General features: G+C 45.7%; 1 protein-coding gene across 1 annotated transcript; it reads right to left on the reverse strand.

The window, feature by feature from the left end:
- Nucleotides 1-13,240: 13,240 nt before the first annotated feature.
- On the reverse strand, nucleotides 13,241-17,910 carry TOB1 (transducer of ERBB2, 1). Its single transcript, XM_065647681.1, has 2 exons — nucleotides 17,647-17,910; nucleotides 13,241-15,138 (listed from the first exon to the last, which is right to left on the reverse strand). The coding sequence occupies exon 2, from the start codon at nucleotides 14,999-15,001 to the stop codon at nucleotides 14,024-14,026; it is 978 nt and encodes a 325-aa protein (XP_065503753.1). The 5' UTR covers nucleotides 15,002-15,138; nucleotides 17,647-17,910; the 3' UTR covers nucleotides 13,241-14,023.
- Between the last annotated feature and the right edge of the window lie 4,298 nt (nucleotides 17,911-22,208).

Here is a 22,208-nt window from a genome sequence, read left to right on the forward strand (position 1 = left end):
CACCGCAGGAGCCCCGCGTCTATTTAGAAGGTGTGCCACCATCACTGCATCTGCGGTGTTTGGGGAAGATGCTGGAAATCACAAAGCTCCATCGGGAAAAGACTCCTTGGGCGAGTCACTCTATCCCTGGACAGAAAGCAAGGTGCAACCAGGACATTTTATAGCCAGCTGTGGGGGAGAGGAGGTCTCACTGTCCTCAACAGGACTCACCATATCGACAGGCAGGATCAGGTTCTCCATCCAGCAGTGTCCAACACATATAATCGAATATTTAATTATATGAGTACCCGACCAGTCACACACACAATTATTGCACGAGGACCCCAGGTTCTTCCTCACATGGTCACATATTCCTACTTGTGCAACATTTGGGGTGCAAATGAAAAAACCAAAACCAAAACCAAAACCAAACAACAAAACCAAAACCCAGCACTGAAATGACGTCGGATGGCTGGAAATTGGGGCAGGAGCGTCCAGCTGCTCCCAGCGCCCGACACGAGGTGGCGATGGCACCACGGCTTGGGGACATGGCACTTCACATGGCATCTGTTGGGGTGGTGTGCTCCCTAAAGCCAAGAGTTCTCCGGCTGTGGTCAGATTTGCTTTGCCCCAGTTAAGTGAACTGTCTCACAGACCCTCAGCTGTGTAATTCAGACTTTTTTAAGGGAAAAGCAACCCCTGAGCTGGATGGCTGGTTCTCGTTCGCTTGATTGCATCCTTGCCTGGTTAGTAACATAGGAGGAGAGATTTCAGGTGTATCAAGAAAAAAAATATATAGCACAGCTTGTGATAAGGCAATCAAATCCATCTCCAGAGCTGCAGGAAAGAGCCACAATGTATAATTTATTTGAGGCTTTTTCTCTCCCCGTTTGCAGATTGCACAGTTTCTAAATATATTGGTCCAGTTATTCAAAATTATTCATGAATCTCTTCAGTGAATAATACTTGACCTGCAGATCATCTGAAAAGTGAATATTGCAATCAAATTCTTCATTTCTGCTGTAATTTATTGTAGCTACCAGATGTACGCTACTCAGGTAATTAACTCAGGATGAAACTCAAATTGTATATTTGATTATAATATTTTCAATTCGCAATTTTTACCGTGCTAGCCAGCTCCAAAAGTCATCTAATCAAGAGATGGGCAAAAATATCTGACATAAGGAGATTGCTGCTATTATTGGTTGGTTTGGGGTTTCAGCCGTTCACAAACACGTGCAAGCAGAGCCGCGGTGCCGGAGGGGCTGTACATAGACACAGCAGGTTCGCACAGCCAGCGGTGAATAAACATCGATTAAAAAGAAAAAGTTAGTGGCTTTCTCAGATCTACTCATCTAACAGGTGTGATAAGCAGAGCTAACACCAAAGTCTCCTTACCTGTTGTGGTCCCTCGGTGTCCCAGCCCGGCAGAGCATCCTTCATCCCGGTCATAGAGGCTGGAAGGGCTGAACCACCTTTCTGCAAGTGGTTCTCGTTGGGCTTTCAGTTACAGAAATACCTAAGCACGCTGGCAAAACACTTAGCGGTCATGAGTCACATCCCCCAGTGTCACAAATTTGGCTTTAAAATGTTATTTCTTTTAAATAAATACATTCTTGGGTGTTTTGGTCATTCTTTTACTTTGCCTTCAGATGGCAGAGCCTTTCAGCGATCACAGGTTAAAGCTTTCCTTTGCCACCACCAACATGAAACATATACTCTTTTTCTCACTTTTATTTGTGAATGGAAGTTTAAGGTCTTGCTTAATCACATAAATCTCCAAAGCAGGAGCTTTCAGAAGTCTGTCAGCCACAAAGAGACTCACAGGAGGGTCGGGAGGAGCAGTGTTGCCATCTAGGGACCTCCTGGGAACTTTAAAAGAGACTTTTCTCCGAGATGGGATGCTTGGATGCATTTTGCTCAGGTCGGGGCCGTTTGCCTGCTCGCTGTAGGGGTGATGGGAGGGAAGCAAGTTTTGGAAATGCTTTTTTGTGTTTTTGGCTTGGCGTGTTGGTTTTTGTTTGCCTGGTTGGTTGGTTTTGTTTTTCCCTGCAAAATCATTAGCAACGTGTGCCAGCCAGAAATCCTGCCCCACAGCCACCAGCTGCCTCAAAAACACCATCACCCAGCCCCTCCATCGTGGGCTAGGGGAATATATTTGTCCTCGGATGCACCTCTACACCTGTTACTGATCAATTCAATTTTTCATGTTTAGATCTAGGTATTTTTCAGCAGAGAAAAATTGAAGGAGGATTTGCTGCTCCTACCCTGGCAGGAAGATTTACACATGAGCAAATGATTTGTAACAAATACAGTGTAAGATCGATGGAGCTGCTTCTCTTGTTCACAAATTATTCACAGACTATGGGCTTGAAGAGGAAGAAATTTTTTCCTTGCTTTGTAAAAGACACACAAATGCATGGTTTTTATTATTATTTATGACCACTTTCACTGTAAAAAAACACTTCTGAGAGCATCTTTTGCAGAATTATTGCAGCGCACAGGTTGTTTAGTTGGTAATCTGGAGAAAGGACAGGTTTGGGGCTTTTTTTCCCTCTTTCTCCTTTTTTTTTTTCAGTAATTGCCTTGACCAGTGAGACTTTTGTCATAGGTTTGAGCCTCTGGACATTACAAGGTCATAAAATTTAAGTTCCTGGCCTCCACTTTTCTCATCAGCCTGCACAAGGGAGCGTATCGCAGAAACAGCTCCTGGAATTTGCTGGGCGAGTGCAGCTCCTTAAATCAAGCTTCCGGGCAAACGCTCATGACCGGCCATTTGAGATTGAATTCTGCAAGCGTTCCCGAGCGTGACCAAAACAGTGCTGGTTCCAGCAACACTTCTGGCAAGAAGGGAGACTTCTAGAGCTCCAGTTTGTTTTGCTTTGTTTTTCTGGATAAAGCTTTCTTTTCCCTACTTCCCTAGCTAGAATTAAAACGCATCTCCATGTACTGGAGATGTACATGTACATGTACAGCTGGGGCGGAGCCTCCATCCAGCTGTGCGATGTTCAGACGTAATTCGGAGTTTTCCTTCTCGGCCAGCCAGGTAAGGGCAGCAGGTCCAAAGCCTCGTTCTTGTGGTAGCTGCATCCTGCAGGAGTCGCGCAGCCCTGTGAAACGGGCATTGCTACCATCTGCCTAATGAAATTTAACAGTTCATTTAAAAAAAAAAAAAAAAAAAAAATTATATTTTTGCCCTGAAGATTCAGACCCTACAAGGTGTTAACTAGGTCACTATTCAAATCCCTGTCTTCACGGCTCGTGTCTTCTAGATGTGAGCTCGTGTGTCTACGTTACATATCGATTTGTGCAAATCACGTAACACATGCAAAACTCATTGGCCTGTGAGCTGAGCAAATACACAACTGGTCTGCAAACCCGTTATTGGTAGGAGCAGATGGGTTGCTTGCTAAAATAAATTTGCAAACTCCTCTAGGTCTGCTTTCCAAACCCCGAGCTGTTTATATAACATGGTGCAGCCAGGCTCCTACACTCTCTGCTCACCAAATGTTCCCTGGTCTGGAGTTCAGGTGCTTTCATTTTTGCATAACGAAAATCTGAACAGGAATATGTTTTTGCAAACATAACTAAAAAAAAAATAAAAATCTATTTTGACTTGTAATGTACAAGTAAAGCAAGAATGCACTGTTTGCGTTCACGCACCGTTAATTGGAATCGTCCGTAACACATCAGTCAGAGACGGAGCAAAATAGACACAGAATAAAAATATCTACAGCGACCTGGTCTCACAAATGCTGAGTAACTTTACGCTCTGGAACAGAAGCTGCCTGAACAAACTCGTTTTATTCGTCCCTTCTGGAGCTGCGCAGAGGGGGTGGCATCCGCGGGCTCTCAATGGCACCTTTGTTGGCAGCCCCGGGCAGGAGCCGCTGACGTGGCACCCGCCGTGTCACCTTGTCCCCTGCGCACCGCGAGGCTGGACCCAGAGGCCACAAGCAGGGGGTCACGCTGCCTCCTTCCTGAATTTTATGGTCCTTCCTCTTTCTTAATTTCCATGTTTCCCCCCTTCCAGTTTCCTCCCCTGCCTGTTGAAACAGGGTCGCCACGACACGATGACGGAAAAGCCGCAATTTTCATGCGTGAAGCTGTTACGATTTTAAATAATTGCTTGTTGAACAAACAAACAAACACACACCCAGAGGAAGAAATCATCCCCCTGCCGCTGCTTTGCCACCCACAGTGCCCAGCATCGCCGACCGCCCCGGCGCTTCTCGGCAGACACGCTGCCACCCCGGCAAAACTCCGCGTTGACGTTTGTCACCTATATTTTTAGTTGCATCCTATACCCGGCCGTGCCTCAAACCCAGCCTCGTGGGCCAATTGCCACGTTGAAAGGCACCTCCCAGCAAAATGTTGCTTCATTTCTGGAAGGACCAAGGAAAGAAAAAATCCCCAAGGGAATCCTGGCGGGAGCTGGCTGCAGGGTCCCCATGTCACCAGCCCTTCAGGTTCTTCCAGTTTGCGAGGACAATGCGCACAGCCAGGGCATTTGCTCTGCAAGTGGCCTTTGTCTTTCGGCTTACCCAGATAAACATTGTTATGGGAAAGGCTGGAGATGGGATACAGCCCTCAGTTCAGAGCTCTAACGGGGAGTGAAAGAAAAGGCTCTGGATGAAGAGGACTGCAGCGGTTACATGGCTGATCCCAACATCTACGGACGTTTTCCCCTTTGCCTGGAGGAGTTATGTGATCCTAAGCACCCTTAAGAAAAACAACCCCACACTGGCTAGCAGATGACTAACTGCTTGCAAATAATACAGATATCTTTTTATAACTGACAAAAGACCAAAATATCCAAGACGACAGGGACTCAAGCTCAGCTAGCTCTTCCAAAAAGCAACTGGGAACCAGACAACACGAGACTCGGCCGCAGCACTCCCGGCCAGAATGAGCCTTTTGTTCGAGCAAATGCAAATGTCAGGAGAGGGACGGGGCCAGTGGCCACCCCACAGCAGTGGGCCCGGCGGCAGAGTCGGGCTGAGTGGCCTCAGATCTCTCTGGAAAACAGGCAAAGTCAAAATCCCAGCTCTAACCACTCTGACTTTCGGAGAGAGTCATCTCAGTCTCACAGATGATCCCCGTCTCTGCTTACACATCACTCATTTTCTAATTTCATCAGGCAGGCATTCAAGTATGTGGAGTCCATTTGTGCAAGCATCAAAAAGCAAAACTCACTAGAGATCTCAGACCGAAATGTATTTTTAAATGGATTATTATCTGCGTATTACCCACAGCACACACGTAAAGAGGAAAAGTTTCAGCCACTGTAAAAGGCAAAAGTCTGTCCCGCATAAAGTTTCTCTCTCCACAGTTACCTCTGTTGTACGTGAAGGGGGTTGTCATCCTTGTCTTCATCCATCCTCCTCTTCATCCATCCTCCTCTTCATCCATCCTCCTCTTCATCCATCCTCCTCTTCATCCATCCTCCTCTTCATCCATCCTCCCCTTCATCCATCCTCCTCTTCATCCATCCTCCCCTTCATCCATCCTCCTCTTCATCCATCCTCCTCTTCATCCATCCTCCTCTTCATCCATCCTCCTCTTCATCCATCCTCCTCTTCATCCATCCTCCCCTTCATCCATCCTCCTCTTCATCCATCCTCCTCTTCATCCATCCTCCTCTTCATCCATCCTCCTCTCCTGAGCCCCGGTGGACACAGCGGCAGAGCTGAGCGAGCAGAACTGCAGAGGCCACAGAAATCAGCCTGGGAAGGGCTTTGGGATACTGCAGGAAGGGAAGGGATCCTGTATATGATATTACTACAGCAGGGCTGCTTACAAGATTTCAAAGTCCCACGTTACCATTGGCAATTAACTATAGATCAGCACAGGATCGTCGTTCTCTACCATAACTATGTGTATTTTTAGATAAATATGTTCCCCAAATGTTTTGTAAAGGCAGCTTCTTTGCCTAAAGCGTCTCCTCCTTCTCAAGCCGCCGGTGGTACAGCATAAACCATGTTACTAATAATAATTGTTCCTGCATTTGTTTCTTGAACATAGATCATAAAATACACAGTTTATTTGGGAGTGTCTGTATACTCTTCTATTTCTGTCCTCCTTATTCAAGTCCGTAGAGCAAAACAGGCAACTGTGAGTCTGGAGAGGGACACAGCCCTGCCCTGGAGAGATTACAGTCTCCATCAGATAATACACTGCAAATTATACATGGTGAGACACAGACCTCAGCGTGGGGAGAACAGCTTGGTTTGCAAAAGAAACCAAGAAAAGCAAGTTTTAAGGAAGACCTTGAAGGAAAACAGAAAGAAAAAATCAAGAGGGGGACAGCTAGGAATTTCAAAGAAAAAACAAAGAAAGAGAGAGTTTGTACAGCAAAACATTTTAAAAAAAGGATTGATTCACAGAGATGAGATCCACACTCTACATTTAACACATCTTCTGATCTCTGACTGATGGGCAAGTAAGCTGCTCCAAATACTGAATTATTAAAACCACAGAGACACTAAGAAAAAACGAAAGACAACCTTACTGACCTCTGAAAGTTCATCACCCCCAAACACATGCCATCCGTTGAGGTGATCGTCAAGTCAGCCTTGCTTGCAGGTCTCTGGTGTCACCAGCAGCTTCACTTACCACGTGGGACACTCGGGGACAGCGAGGCAACCTCAGCCAAGGTGGGACGGATGGCTCAAGAGACCAAGCAGCTCCTCCATGTGATGTCTACACTCCCTTTAGTTAATTGGGCTAGTAGAGTAGCTCCCATCGTAGCTCCTCAAGGCTCAGGCTCCGTTTGTAGACTCGGCTGGGCAGGAACAAGCCCAGGAGACGCATCGGAGTGAGGAGAGTGCACGATGTGAGCGAGGCAAGGGCAGGGAGAGGGGACATGGTTTGTCAGGTCTGCTGGTGCGCTTGGAAGAACTAGACATGCTATCAGGCGCGTGAGGCTTCGTCGGGTCTGAAATAGAAGCAACACCTTTAGACCTCAATGCAGGTTGAGAATAATTGTTCTGTGTTAAACTTCATTATATCAATGAATTAGGCAATTTGAGAGAAACGCTGATTGGTTCCTGTTGATCAAAGGGAGGATACTAGCCAGAGGACACCTGATAATGTAATTTATGGCACGAGGAGAGGGCGAGAAAGACAGGAATAGTTATTGCCTAGGGATGGCTGGTGGTAGCAAAAATTCTAATGTAATATGCAGTCAATAGCTGTGTGATTTTTATATCCTAGAGTCAGGAATTTTAGTATTTGGATTGTCTTTTGAAGCAGTTTCCTTGAAGGTCAGGAGTGAGAGGCCAGAGATGCAGTGGATCTCTTACCGAGTGTTTCTGTCCTTTACCAGTTTGTACAAGTCCATTTGAGTTGGTCGTCTGCAGTTGTTGCCACCAGACTGTCAAATTTGTGATGTGAGCTGCACAGACCGGAGGGCGGTGGCAGATCTCAGTCCTTCTGTGTCACTTAGAAATCCGATTCCATTAAGCAGCTGTGGTTAATTGCCAGCACTTGCAAATTCATCACTATCCCTTAGATATTTTGTTTCCTGTGAAGTGCCAGACACAGCGAACCTGTCATTTCCTAAGGATCTAAATTTTCACCTAAAAATTAAGCTCTTAGTGGACTTGTAGAGAAAAGCTAGAACATTCTGAAACCTATTTAAGTCTACACCCAGAAGATAAATTAATATGGTGTGAGGTTGATTATTATTTATGATTACCTCATAATTTCTAAAATATTCTTGGAGACTTGAATCACAATTTCTTTAGTTATTTTGTTTGGCAATACTGAAAGGAGTCTTTAAGGACAGCACTAACGGTCCAGGAGGCATAAACGGAGACCATCATCATGCGTGACTTAAAAATGAAAAATCCAATCATTCACAAGTAAAATACGATCTACGGCTCAAAGCAGTTAATTGAGATGAGATTCACAAATATCTGCAAAGCAGGTAACTGCCTCAGATGTTAACATTTTTAATGGCATTAAGGAATTTTGCAGTTTTCCCACTAAATCACCAAACAGAGGTGCTGCTCATACCTGACTAACCCTGAGAGACACAGACAGAGCGAGAACCCGTTGGCTTCAAAAATACAATTCAGTTACCTGCAGCACCTGAGACTCAGCAGGGGGTTAAAGGCTCAAGTATGGGCTTAAAACCACCGCAACTGCTCTTGAGGAGGCTGAAGCAATCTGTTGAGGACTGGGCAGGCAGACCATAGCACGGCTGGTGCCAGAACCCAACAGCTCCGTGTCCGTGCTGCCACACGCGACGTTTAACCCTATGGTCTAACGAAAACCAAAGGGGAATTTGTTTTTGTTTGTAAAATCTGTATGCAAGCCTAATTCTGACCAGCAGCAACTTCAGTGAGTAGGCTGGTGTAAAATTTTCACATGATTTGTACCGGAGGAATATATACTTCCATATCTATAGAAACACCCACAGAAATTCTTTTCGAGAATCACAATAGTCAGTATGTGAGATCTCACTGCTCCGGAGGCCTTCTGCTCCGGTGGTGGATGAATCGGACTCTATATACCATGGACAATGAGAATCAAGTGCTTTACTTTTATATGCATGCCTTATTCCAAAATGTAAAGGTCATCTAATACACAGTAAGTGAACTATGTAACGGAAGAGACTCTCAAAGGCCACGGAGACTAGAGGCAATAAAAGGCAGGAACGGTAGGTCAAGCTCAGAAGATGTTCCTGTGGCATACAGAAATTGGATGAAGTTTCTTATTGATGGTAAAAAGACAGCAATAGCCAGCTAACGTCTGACACTTGCTAACAGCGAATTTCGATGGAGACAGAGGAGGAAACCAACACAGAAAAGGGCAGAGACTTGCCCAGGGTCAGATCTGGAACACGGGGTGCTTGAGCTGTCATCTATTATACCATGTTCTTCACTAACCTGCCACCTCTCATTTCCATCAACACGAATCAAAACTCCCCGGCTGCTGCATTACTGGATAGGGTTGCAAATTCGTCCCGTTTCGTGAGACTGTGAGCATCTAATACACTCCTTAACCGTATTCTGACATTCAATAGTTCTTTACACTGTCTATAGGGGTAAAGTGAAGTCAAGGAAGCCTGAGCCTAGAAGGGGCGGAGGGAGGAGGTACCTTGTGGTGGCTGGAGCGTCCGGTGCCGCGTCCCCCGTGGCACAGGAGTTCTGCCATCGGGCACCCTCAGAGATGGGGTCAGAGAGAAGCAAAGTCTGGGTGAAAAGAGCAGTGTGAAATCCGGGTGCAGCACAGCGAGGAGCGAGAGGCAGCGACGCACAAGCCGCTCCGTCCGAGGATGCTGTGGGAGAGGCAGAAAAGACAAAGGGAGGGGTTATGGGGGTAGCAGGGAACGAATATCTTCTGCCAAGGAAAAATGGTGCGTTTCCAGGGCTGGTTTTAAGTGCGTTATCCAGTCCTGGTGATATAACCTCTTCGAAGAAGCTCGCAGGGCACTTAACAATAATTAAGGCACTACATTCCCAGAGTCCTCTTTTGTTTTATGCCATGGGCAATCTTGAAGCTGAGGGAAAAAAGGGAACGTAGCGCAACGAGCTCCACGAGGGCACGGGGCTGCCAAACTCTTTAAACCTAATGGTGTCTCTGCTCTCGGAGGAGGAAAGGATCTCTGATTTCAGGCCTCTGAAGTGCTAAACTGCCAAATAAAAACTGCAGCGAGTTCCACCAAACCTGAAGCCATCAATAACACGGATTGATTTTAACAAACAAAAGTTGACAGAATAAAGGATGGGGGTTGAGGGATGTCTGCGCCGTGCGCCAAGGTTTTTCTAAAAATATGTTACACCTGCTATTCGTTCCACACACCGATCATATTTTGTCTATGAGGTAGAGAACTCATAGTGCCAAAGGGAATGCGGTTTATGTTCCCGAGTCTTAATGCTTTTTCATTTCTGTAAAGCAAAAAACTCCTCACCACCGTCACTAAAATAAAGCCAAGAGGACAAAAGTCACACGCGCTGCCACGGTAACAGTTTAACTGTTCCTCTCGCTGATCTTTGGAAACAATCCCTTCAGCAGGATTTTACAGCTCTGGCACTTCAATTTAGCAAACTTTTAATGCAGCTCATGAGAGGAATGCAGCCAACTCTGTACACTCAATTTAAATCAACTTGCTGATGATATAAAAAAAGAGTGCTGAACCGCCGGTTTGCTTCATCTGCTCCAAACCTACCAACAGCCACCCTGAGGTATTTATTCCTGAAACGTTAATAGAACAGTCTGGGGCGTCAGGTCAGTAAATGGACTCTGGTTTGATCCCACGCCGGTCCAAAGAGCTGATTTAACAACTAGTTGTTTGGTTACTTGATATTTCAGCAATGCAACCAGGCCGTTTGCTACCAGCAGGATTTTGCGTGTTGCAATGAGGTGGGAGCACAGGGGGCTGGAGCTGGGGCATCATCTGCCACGCTTGTCTGGAGCAAGAGATCACACAAGCCATGTTTAATAGCTTTCTAATTCTGCACGGTGAAGGAAGGATGGATCTTTCTGTGGCTTACACCTAGTCCTCAATTTGTATAAGTTATGATAGCTTAATTGAAGTTAATATAATTACAAAAACTTGTACTCACCGAGGCTCCAGCGCCAGGCTGGGCTGTGCCCTCTGGATTCCCACCCGCAGCACAGACCTGTGAGCACGACGCAGAATCGAAATATTGAAAACTCCACCTGTGAGTGAGCTCTCCTTCGCAGAAATAATCAGATTAATTTAATTTTGGTGACCACTACTAGACTGCCGATGAAGAGCGAGGTCGGAGCAAACGCAGCACGGACCGTAAGTGTTCAGAATCCCCTCCGCCCTGCCAAGCCAAGGTGCCTCCGGACTCAGCTTCGCACCTCTCAGATAATGATTTTCAAAAGTTATCACTTTGTGCAGAATTGAGTCCTACAGATGGAAGCGCTTTGAACTTGCGCTTGGGTGGGGACCCCGAGCGAAGGGACAGGACGCACTGTGCAGCGTGGAAGGGGACGCGCACTTATGGTTTTACCCTTTTCTTCACTGTAAATTAAAGACATCTTCCGAGGCTTAACTTACACCAGCAAGTAAATTGCATGTTCACCAGAGAAAATATGAAAGATCTTGCACAACGGAGCAAATGTTTCCTTTTCCCCTTCACTCCTTTTCAGGTCCTGTCTCTCACAGCAAATGCCCGTACCTGACAGCAGAACACTGGGTGCGTGCAAATTAAACCCCAGATTGACTTGGCAAGCGTTTAGAACAGAATGTTGCAATGTAAATATTTGATCTAACAAATTCGGCACCAGACTTCAGCAACAGGTAAATAAATGGGTGAAGCAGACTGAGCAGAAAGCACACGTCTTTACTTTCTATATGGAGTGAAGGGAAAACACTAAAGATCTTCGTATTGGCATTGAGAAAACTGGGAGGTCTCTCAGATTGTCCCCTTGCAAAGCACCATAACCAACCTGTGGAGGACAAAGCCTTGCGTATTAAAACCTGTATATTAAAAGGTGCTGCAAAGCACAACCTTGTTTCCAGAGATTCTTCCTTGCTACAAACCACTGCCCTTCACAGGCAGAGCTGGTTCCAGTGGAAGCGAACGATTCTGGATGGGAAGAGGAGAAGCTCGATGACCTTTAAGACAAATGATCTCAGTTTAAGTCACAGGAATGGAAATATTACAGAACACATCAAATAGTCTCCACTCTTAGAGTTGCTCAACCTCCTAGGCAGTTTAGGTATTATTATTGTATTGTAAATACTAAAATTGTAGTAAGTTTTAAAGCCTAGGCACACAAACAGAAATAACACACAGAGCTAACATTCTCCATTTTTCAGTAATTCATCTTTTTTTTTTCTTTTTTAAAGCAAAATTATCCACTTAAAATCAGATACCAAAATGAGGCAATTTTAAGTAGAGTTCTGTCCACTGATGAGCTGTTAGTGGAAGGATAAACGAGATGGCAAACTCAGGAAAAAGGAGCCAGATAAATACACAGACGAATGCCTAAAAAAACCCCCAAACAAATCAAACCCAAACGTTCACTCCATTATTGCTTTTGAATTGGTTGTCATGGCACTAGCAACTGATACCAGTGTCAGCCTCACATCCCCACCCCAGTTATTTGCTGGTCCTGCAGCTCCTCACAGCCCGTCCAAAGCAAAGATCTCCCGCTGGTGTTGAAAAACAGCCTTTTCTGTACTTACAGCACCAGGCTATTCCCACCAAAACTCTGCTCACGCCAAACTAGGGGTGTATACACACGTGGAATTTACACCTTTTGTAAAATCAAGTGCGCCGAGCTGGAAAAGACCGATCCTCAGCCTTAAATTCCAGTTTCAGAATAGTTCGGATAATTTAAATCCCGTTCTACATAGTCATGAACCGAAGGACCATCCACTTCACACGTATCTTCTCTGTACAACTGGATCTGCCATGGAAAATAAGTTGATATTTGTTAAATTTATGGCTTAAGGAAGTTTTTCTTTCCCTTGACAACATCCACAAGCGAGGAACACTATTTGCCGAACAGACGGAAAACAGTAAGGGATGTAACTTCAAAATAGCCCTGGAAAAGCTGAGTTGGCTTGTCGGCCTCTCAATTCTTTCTCCTCCTACTCGCATTCACATTTTGAGAATCTATTGAAGGTAAAATTGGTAAAATCCATCCAAATAAAAACCTTAGAATGTCACATTGTAGTTGCATTACATTTCTCTTTTTAATAGAGCATCCAAGTTTACAATGAGTTTAGCAAACCGTAAGTCAGCACTTCCATTCAGGCCAGTTTCTGCGCTATTAATCCCCGGTTTGGGCACAGAACGCTGATGCGGGTCTAGGACCTCTCCAGATAACGTTTCAAATCCGTTCCGGTGACACGGAAAGGGAATTTCATTAAATCACCTGAGTCCCTTCTAGAGGCGTCACGTCGCACAATAACCCAGCATTCACACAGCTTATACTCTGAATGCTCAAGGAGGAAAAAAAAATAACATTACCTGCTGACTTTGGTGAGCTGCCCTTACGGGAAACAAGTGAAAAGTTTGCTCAAAGAATTGTAGGCAAGGACGTAAGGAGGCTGAGTGCTTTCTCAGGAATATTTTAGGTCAAACAACCCATTAGCGTTACCCTCCCCACGGCCCCTCCGCGCTGCACCGACTCCGAGCTCTTTGCACCATTAGCACCGACAACACAACGAGCGCCCCGAGCTCCAGCGGAACAGCAACAACACAGACCACACCAGCCGATTAATTTTAAAGAATTTTAATACAAACTTAATATAAACTATTTCAGTCCCTCTTAACATGTAAGACACTGACTCAAAATACTTTTATACCTTTTTTCAAGTATTGCACAATGTAGGTACAAAATTAATATTTACGATTACATTTTCTTCCATAATATATAGCAAAAATCTTTAAACTTTTAACAGAAAATACAATTTGTGTTTCTTTTGAAAAAAGCAAATATTTCGTACATTTTAATTCCACCACTAAGGAATATTCTGTACACAACCTTTTACTTTTTTTTTTTAGAATTGATGTCTTTAAGATGGATATCTTACAATTTCAGTAAAAAAAATACAACATGAAGCTGCTGCAGCTGTCACAGATCACTGTAGTAAAAAGATATAAATGCAATACCATGTTGTAGAAACAATATATATACTCTGATATTTTACAAACTTTGTACTAAATTAAATTATACAATTAGAAAAAGACCAATAAACCCACCTATTAGTGCCAATTTTTTTAATATATCTATACATATATGTTTGCGTACATATATATACACACACATGAAAAAAATCAGCCGCATCCTTGCTATATCTTAAATACTGTAAGAGGCCATATTTTGAGAGTATATTTTTGTAATGTACAGTCAGTATAAAATAATTTTGTGCTTGGTTGGCAAATGAAAAAAATGATGCATGTTGTATTTATCTAACCAAGCTTGAACGTATTCATACTACAAGCCTTAAAAAAAATCTCAAGAGGTGGAAAAAAAGATACACCCTCGGGTACGTGCATTTTTAAACTTGTACAATAGTATTTACTTGTATTTCACTTCCGTTTTATTTTTAGTTAGCCATAACTGGCTGGAATTGCTGGTTAGAATACTGCATGTTGTTTAAACTAAAATTCAAGCCATCCACAAAAGATTTCTCATTTAGACCTCCATAGGCTGCGAACATATCAAAGGCATTACTGTACTGGAGAGGACTGAGGTTTAGGGGGCTGTCACCAGGGAAGATGCTACTGGTGCTACCTTGACCCTGCATGTTGGGGAAAATGAACTCCTTCGCATTAGGAGAAAGGGCAGAAGTCTTCTGCTGTTGCTGCTGCGGCTGCTGGCTGCCTAAGCCAAGCCCGTAGAGAGAGTGCATGGAGGAGGAGAGGGCTTTCTGCTTCAACAGCTCATTGACATTCAAGCCAAGGTTGGTGGGAGAAGTGCGGGCGACCTTGTTGCTACGGCCGCTATTCTTCATTTTGGTCGAGCCAAACTTGGTGGCAGCGAATGTGGCAGTGGTGAAGGTTAAAGGCTGAGTGGAGCGGGGCATGAAAGTCGGGCTGACAGCAGCAGAGTGGCCAAAGGGAGGAGAAGGAGAACTAGACACTGAAGATGCTGGGTCACTAATTGGCATGAACACCTGGGCCTCTGGGTTAAAGCTGTTCTTGATTTCCTTATCCAACTCACATCCATTTTCATTATCATCCACATAAAGCACTTTCACTGGTCCCTTTTCACCGATTTGGTATGAAACCTCAAATGGGTCGATCCAAACGCTAAGATCCTGAGGCAAGTTGCCGCGAACATCATCAATGTCCAAACCACTCTCTTTGGATGCTTGTTCTATCACCGGGTCCACTTTCTCCCCTATATGTATACATCTAAACCCTGATCCTTTGTATGGCTTTTCTGGATACCAGTGCCCTTCATACTTCTTCTTAAGAAGTCTTTCAAGCTCTTCACCAAAAATGTTGACGCGTCGTCTGGGAAGCTTATTGTACAAATATGAAATAATAAAATTGAGTGCTACTTGGATTTCAAGCTGCATAGCTGCTATGCCACAAAGTTATAAGTCTGTTTCAAAACCCGAAGAAGAAAGTGTTCAAGATGCCACAGGGAAACCGAATTTCCTTCAAAGTGCTGATTCTAGTTGATTATTATCCTTCACCTTGAGTGCTCTTGTTCCTTTAAGAAAAAAACAAAAGCAAACACATCCAAATAAGGAAAGCGTAAGATCAAGCTCCAAGGCCTATTCTTTCAGCTTCACTTTCTGCATGAAGTAGGTAACTTTTCAAGTAAAAAATGCACAAATTATTTAGGTTCATGCCTGCGGAAGGTGAGGATGTCAACAACATTCAGTATGACTTACAAACAATACTGCAGAAGATGTACCAGGCATGTGTTTACATATACAGCATGGGGCATTTCAGAAATCACATGAGCTTGCTGTTTAGTTATTCACAAAGCAGCATGGATAATTTTTAAGACATCACAGAACTGCCAGGCCTGTCAAGGGTTCAATTACCAACCCATATTTGGATGATTTATAGTACTCAGCTGCAAAATTTAGCACCGGACTACTGGTTTAGCTTGATAGGTCTTTGTCCAAGGATCATTTACCATTTAAAAGTTTGCAAACATATTGGTTGCACCATAAGCTACAGAATTATAAAAATGTTAACAGTTGCTTTAGAAGGTTTCACAAAAATAAAATCAATGTTGCATAATTTTAGTTAAGTCCAAGCAAGTCATCCGCATAAACGGTGCGCTAGCAAAATTATGCTAACTGAAGAGAAAATGTCCGCTGTACATATACAGCAATTCTTCCTCGGAATAGCTAAAACGATAATGCAGCCAATGCATACAAAATAGATGCATGTATCTTCTGTCCTAAGGGTGGCAACGACTGTGAAATTATTACAATAAAAAAGCACAAATTTTTCCCTTTCTACAAATTATTCTATATTATCAGATGTGACGTATTAATGTATATAAAATCCATATATCGCATTATCTACAGCCCAGATTTAAAAAGTTTCTAAAGCCAAGAGGGTTTTTGATAGCCTCAGAAACAATTGATTTTCTCCTTCTGCATGACTCCATTTTATATTGAATATAAAATATGGTGGCCACTCCTTCACAAAGGACAAAAGAGAAATTAGCTACCTAAAGTTAAAGAAGGGGGAAAAAAATCAAGCATTAGCACACATACTGCTGATGAAAATCCTGCAGTTCCTTAGCATAAAGGTACTCATCCACAGGAGACACCTTTGCTCAAAAAGTTCCAGTTCAACAAAAGATATATTTTTTTTTTGCTTGAGTTAAACACCCAACAGAATTTAAATTAACAGTGTGCTTTTCTGCACTGCATCACTAGGAACAAAATTTAGTGTAGCTGTCACTGAAGATTAGAGAAATCAAAGTCAATATTGAAATCCTTTAGCAATGCGAATACAATGCGCTTTTATTTCTTGCTCCAAATAATCTCCTTTTAAAGACTGGAACCCTATTTCCGAGCCACTCATGTTCTCCCCAACATGGTATGGGAATAGTTTGAAAGCTTGTATGATAAGGCGACCTTTAAACGTTTGCTGGATCAGCACTGGGTGGGGATAAGGAAAAGATCAAGGGCAAACAGAAGATATTTACAAAAGGGACACAATCAGTACAGAAAAGCTGATTGGGTGCTTAAAAGGGGCATTTAAAAATGATATATTAATCCATCTGGTTTGTTTCCCTTCCTCCACGTCCTTTAGGAATGAAATGATCCTTCCTAGGCGCACTGGGCAGACGCTATAAATTTTTCTACGCCCCGCGGTACAAGCAGCTGATCAAACAAATCAGCCTGATAATTTCAAAGTTGTTTTTTGTTTTTTTTTTTTTAATTTGAAAAGGACAGTATTTCCCGGGGATCCGAGGCCACTAATCGCCCCAGCAGCAGCGCCCCGGGTTAAAGCAGGAGCCTTAAGCGGTGTGGGAGTTACATAACCCGGCAGTCGGGTCTCATTAGATTTCTGCTCACAGCCCTGGGAGCTCCGGGAACAGCAGGAGGCGGAGGAGGAAAAGCATTTTCTGAGCCCGTAAGAAAGAAAATGAAGAGGAAAGGGAGCCGGCTGGAAGAAAGGGGTTGGCCAGGCCGCTGTCCCCTGCACACAGGCCGGCACCCCCCGCCGGGCCGGGGCAGGGTGCCGGGGACGGCTGCCCGGGGAGGCCCAGCGCCGCTGATTACTCAGCCGGCAACGCTCACCCTTCCCAACCCGACCGCGTCCAGGGAGCGCCCCGGGAGGGACCGTCTCGCAGCCCGGCTCCCCGGGCCGTGCCCTCTTCCCCAGCCCCCTCCTTCCCACCGGCTCCTGTGCCGCTCACCCCGGCCCTTCCCCTCCCCGCGGGGCCGTGCCCGCCTCAGCCCCCGTCACCGTGGCGTCGTGCCCGCCTCGGCCCCCCGAGCCGCCCGCCTCACGGCCGGGCCGTACCCCGCCTGAGGGGCCGGGCGGTGCCCACCTCGGGCCCCCCGCCACTGCGGCCGCGCCCCGCTCAGAGGCCGGGCGGCGGCTGCCTCAGCCCCTCGCTCGCCTCACGGCCGGGGCCGGGCGGTGGCTGCCTCAGGCCCCGCCGCAGGGCCTGCCTTCGGCCCGGGCCCCCCCCAGCGCACACCGCCGGGCCGGCCCCCCGCCCTCAGCGAGCGGTACTCACCCGGGTGGGTGTGCGGGGGGTAGTGCAAACAATCCCGGCAGGGGTGTGAGTGCGGTGTGGGGGGGTGGGGTGCGGCTCAGCACCCGTCCCCCATCTCCGAGAGCCGGCTCCCTCGGCGAGGATGGGAGGGGAAAGGAAAGAGAGAAGAAAAAAAAAAAAAAAAAGGGAGGGGAAAGGGTTGGAAAAAAAAAGGGGGGGGAGGGAAGGGGGGGAGGGCTGCGCTGCTCACACCCCCACAACGGGCGCGCTCCACCGCCGCAGCTGCGCTTCTTCTGCTACTGCCGCTCCGCCCGGCGCGCCCCTATATATCGCCTCCCTCGCCCCGCCCCCTGCGCGCGCGCCCCGCCCGGCCACGCCCACCAACCCCGCCCTCCCACTGGCTAGCGTTCGGCTTGGCCACGCCCACCAGCCGCCGGGCCCCGCCCTCCCCGCGCAGCGCCCTCTGCTGCGTCCCCTTCCCCCACCGCGGCGTGGAGGGGCCGCGCTCTGACGTCAGCTCGCTCCGCGCCTCACAACACCGCTGCGTCACTGCCGACGTCAAACCCTGCCCTCGCGCCCCTCATCTCCGCAGGGGAGCGGGGGGGACGGGGCCGGGCTGAACTACATCTCCCATGACCGCCGCTGCGGGCTGGGGGGCGGGCGGCAACGGCCCGTGGGGGGGAACACGGGAGCGGCGATCGCGGCTCCGCGGGGGCCGGACGGCGCGGGGAGCAGCGAGAGACCAGGCGAGGGGCCAGGCGCCGTCTCCCCGGCACTGGCGGGGCTGACGGACGCGGCCTCCCGGCCAGCGAGGCCTCACAGCGGCGGCGCCGCCGCCCGCCCTGAGGCGAGGGGCCGCGGAACTGCACCCCGACCCGGCCGCTTCCCCCGCCGCGGCTAAAAATACTCCCCCCAGGTAGCAACGCTGACCGATTGGCTGCCTGCCCGCCCTGCTAGCCGCCTGATTGGTCACTCGGTCTACGAGGAGGAAGACGTCAAACCCCCGTTTTTTTTTGGGCAGGGGGAACAAAAGTCGGCGCGGGCAGCGGGGCGGGGGTGGCGCAGCCGCCGCTTCACCGGGACCCGCCGTGGGGGGACGCGGGGCGGGGTGACAGGGGACCCCGGGGGACCCCGCCGGGCGCCTCGCCCAGAGCCGGGGCCACCGAGCCCGATTTGGGCCCGTCGGGAACAGCCCCGGGGGCTCCGAAATACCCCCCGCGGGTATTAATTAGTGTTGGGGTTGGTATCACTCGCTTCAAACCGGTGACCAGGGCTGCGATTTGGAGGACGAACTGCAGAGGTTTTTTCCCCCACACACACACACCACCCTCCTCTTGCTCCTGTGTTTGTATAATAATAAAGCATTTTGGCATAAACGCTGCATGGGCCCCAGGAGTGATTTGGAAATGCCAGTCACAAAAAAAAAAAAAAAAAAAAGCCAGGACTTTAACCCCTTGTTAATTAGAACGTGTACGAGGCTTGTGTGGGAGGCAGGAGCCTGAAAACCGAAATGATAAAATAGCAAGAGTGGTATTTGGGATTTTCCATTGCTGAAAATTTGTCAGAAGGCCTAATTCATCATAAAAAGCACAGTTTTTATTTGGAGGCATTGATGCTGGTGCTACTAGGATTGTGCTGTTGCAAAAAACGTGAAAATCTTAATTCAAACTCAAAACAGTTAACGTTTTCTTCCCCCTATTTTTCATTCTTTTTTAATGATAAAAGGTTGCATGGGCCTTCACTGAAAATTAGGTCATATGTTATCACTGTGCACCCCAAACTGAAAACTGAAGCTTGAAGGTGATAAAATAATAAGCATTGGCAACTGGGAGACCACTGGGAATTGCTGTAGCCAAGCTGGGAATCCAAATGAGCGTCTTGGGTTTTTTGTTTTGAAGAAGTTGCCGTTACTTTTCCTATGGAAACTTAAAGAGATAATGTGAAGTCACTACTGAAATAGATAAAGCGAAAAGACAAAGTGCTTGGTTTTGTTTTGTTTTGTTTTTTTAAATGGAGACTTAGAAATCTCCGTGGCACAACAAACGCTGAACAAATGGGGCAGCGAACAGCTCGAGATGTTGCTGAGCTCGGTTCTGCACTGACCGAGGGACCAACAGCACAAGGTTTCCCTTTGAAGTGCGAAAAAACTGCACAAGTCCCCGAGATCAAGGTTTTCAGGGGAGATTTCATAAGGAGCTTCACAAACCGAGTAACTGCGCTGCTGAGTCGCTAAAAAAAAAAGGTGGTAAAAACAGAGAGTTTCTTTGAAATGGATTTAACGCTACATGAGAAGCGTTAGGAACTGAGTTAACGTACAGAGCTAATACATTTATAATCAAGGCAGCTGTGGGATCCTTTAAAGCTGTAAAAATGGTGATGTACTTTTCTGTGGCTTATGTAAAGGAAGCTTCTAATGCAATCAATGCTAAAATTGCATACAATTGAACAAATCCGATGTTAAATGCTAAGGACAGGTGATTGCCCTTAGAATAACCTCTTCAGGTCAGCAAGAATCGAGCCGATTCTTGGTGGTCCAATGAAAGTTTCAATTTATCTTCATTTGTCTGAAAAAAAAAGAAGCTGATTTTCAAGCTGCAGTGATCATTATGTTGTCCACATATAACACATCAGAAGTAGGTGGCCAAACTGTAGAAATGTTAAATTATTAGCACGTAAAAACAAGAGTCTAATCCAGGATCACTTGTATTCTTAAAACCTCAACTGGCTTTTTGATCCGCAAAGAGGTCAGAATAGGGCCTGCAGGATTTTTCAGTCCTTTTGATTAATACACAGCAATAACAAAATGTCTACCTCTCCCTGCCAGAAAAATCTTTAAAAATGCAATCAATAGAAAATAACAACTCCAGCAGCAAAATTTTACTCATGTTGCCAATTCTATTCCACTGAAAGATTCATCTTAAAAGAAAAGAAAAAAAATATATATTGTCATAATTCCTGACAAACCTTGACAATTTTTCTCCCCAGCGGAGCAAATCAACAGAAGCATTTCAGAGCGTGGCAGGGAGGCAGGAGGGAGATTAGAAGGAAAATGACTTTCTTAATCTATATTAAATGAGAAGGGTTTTGATCTCATCGCCTCTTCGTGGCCGTATCCTGCGACGCTGCCCAGCGAGATCTGTGGTCTGATCTCCAGAGCCAACATCTCTGCCTTGTCAAAGACCTACAGCTCCACAAGAACCTTGTCTCCACAAAAGGACATTCTTTTTTTCTACTAAAGCAATCGAAATTTGATCCCTAAAACAATTAAATCCAGTGCTCTTTTAAAAATCTCAATCAGTATTATTTATTGATCAATGCAATATCTAAGACCAAAATATGGTCTATTCATCTTAAAAGTTGTTTAAAGGGATTAAAAAATCTAAGAAAATTTTTACTAATCTATGTCAACATGGACAAGAATTGAAGAGCAGTGGAAAGCAAGGCTCGGGATTTCCACCACCCATCTTTGTTCCTTTCATCTCTGCTGAATGAACGTTGCTGTTCCTTACAGAATATATAAGATTTATCCTGACAGTGGACATAAAGCTTTGCAACATACATTCCCTAATATAGTACAGTCTCTTTTTTAACATTTTCCTATTTAGGAGCATGGGAGCCTAGGCTTTGATTTGGAAAAAAAAAAAAAAAAAGGAGGCTTTTCCCATTGTATTCATCCTTCTCTAGCCCAGTTTTATCCATTTGCTGATTTTAACGTGTGTTCCTTTTCCCCATCCTCAATTAGTGTGAGCAACCAAGCCTGGCTGCTCTCCAGCATAGATCTTAACAATGACTTTGAAATGTAGTGTAGATTCTCTTACATTTCACTCTGCCAGCTTAAGCAGCGATTTTTCTATAAATTCAGATTATGGAGGGTGTATATACCTGTTGCATCTTGCCCAGCTTCAGGACCTCTCTGACCACCAAGATTTTTTAGATGGGAACCACAAAATTATCTTGTATGTAACGTTTTGATGGCAAAAATTACCCGAGTCCTGAGCAAGACATGGAAGGCAGCTGCTGGATAAGATGGAAAAATAAAACCAGGAGAAACCTGACACACTTTAATAAAGGTTTTGCACCAAAGCTTTGCACTTCCCAAAGTTTCCGCCACCTTGAAAAAGGTGAAAAGATGTTTTTTGTTGTGAAGCTGATATGAGGCAGGATCTGTTCTTGAAGAGGAGCCTGATAAGTGACATTTTGAGAATGGGGTACAGATCCCGAGAAGGGCAGGCAAAAAGAGTGAAATGAGGAGTAAGGAAGCTAAATAAAAATGCTGAGAAAAATAAGGGTAACAGGTGGACAGATACTGTAATAAGGGGAGTGAGGAGGAAGAAAACGGGAAATATTTTATGAGTATCAGAATTTTCTATAGCTATGAATAAATGGGCCGAAGAAGTAAGAAGGAAGAAAGATTGACTTTATACCTTAGAGAGGTTGACCTTTGAGGAAAGTTTTATTAAAATCCAATATAATTTTTCCCTCGAGTTCACCTTTGCGCTGGGATTCTGCCAGTTTAATGTCAGTTCCGCAGTATGTGCTAATAGATAAAATTATGAGGATTCACAAACAGTTTTAAAGAGTCA

This window comes from Caloenas nicobarica, chromosome 18, assembly GCF_036013445.1.
Source record: "Caloenas nicobarica isolate bCalNic1 chromosome 18, bCalNic1.hap1, whole genome shotgun sequence".
Classification (NCBI taxonomy): domain Eukaryota; kingdom Metazoa; phylum Chordata; class Aves; order Columbiformes; family Columbidae; genus Caloenas; species Caloenas nicobarica.

Excerpts from the sequence above, each read along its gene's own strand:
- TOB1 (XM_065647681.1), bottom strand. The coding sequence starts at position 15,001 with ATGCAGCTTGAAATCCAAGTAGCACTCAATTTTATTATTTCATATTTG.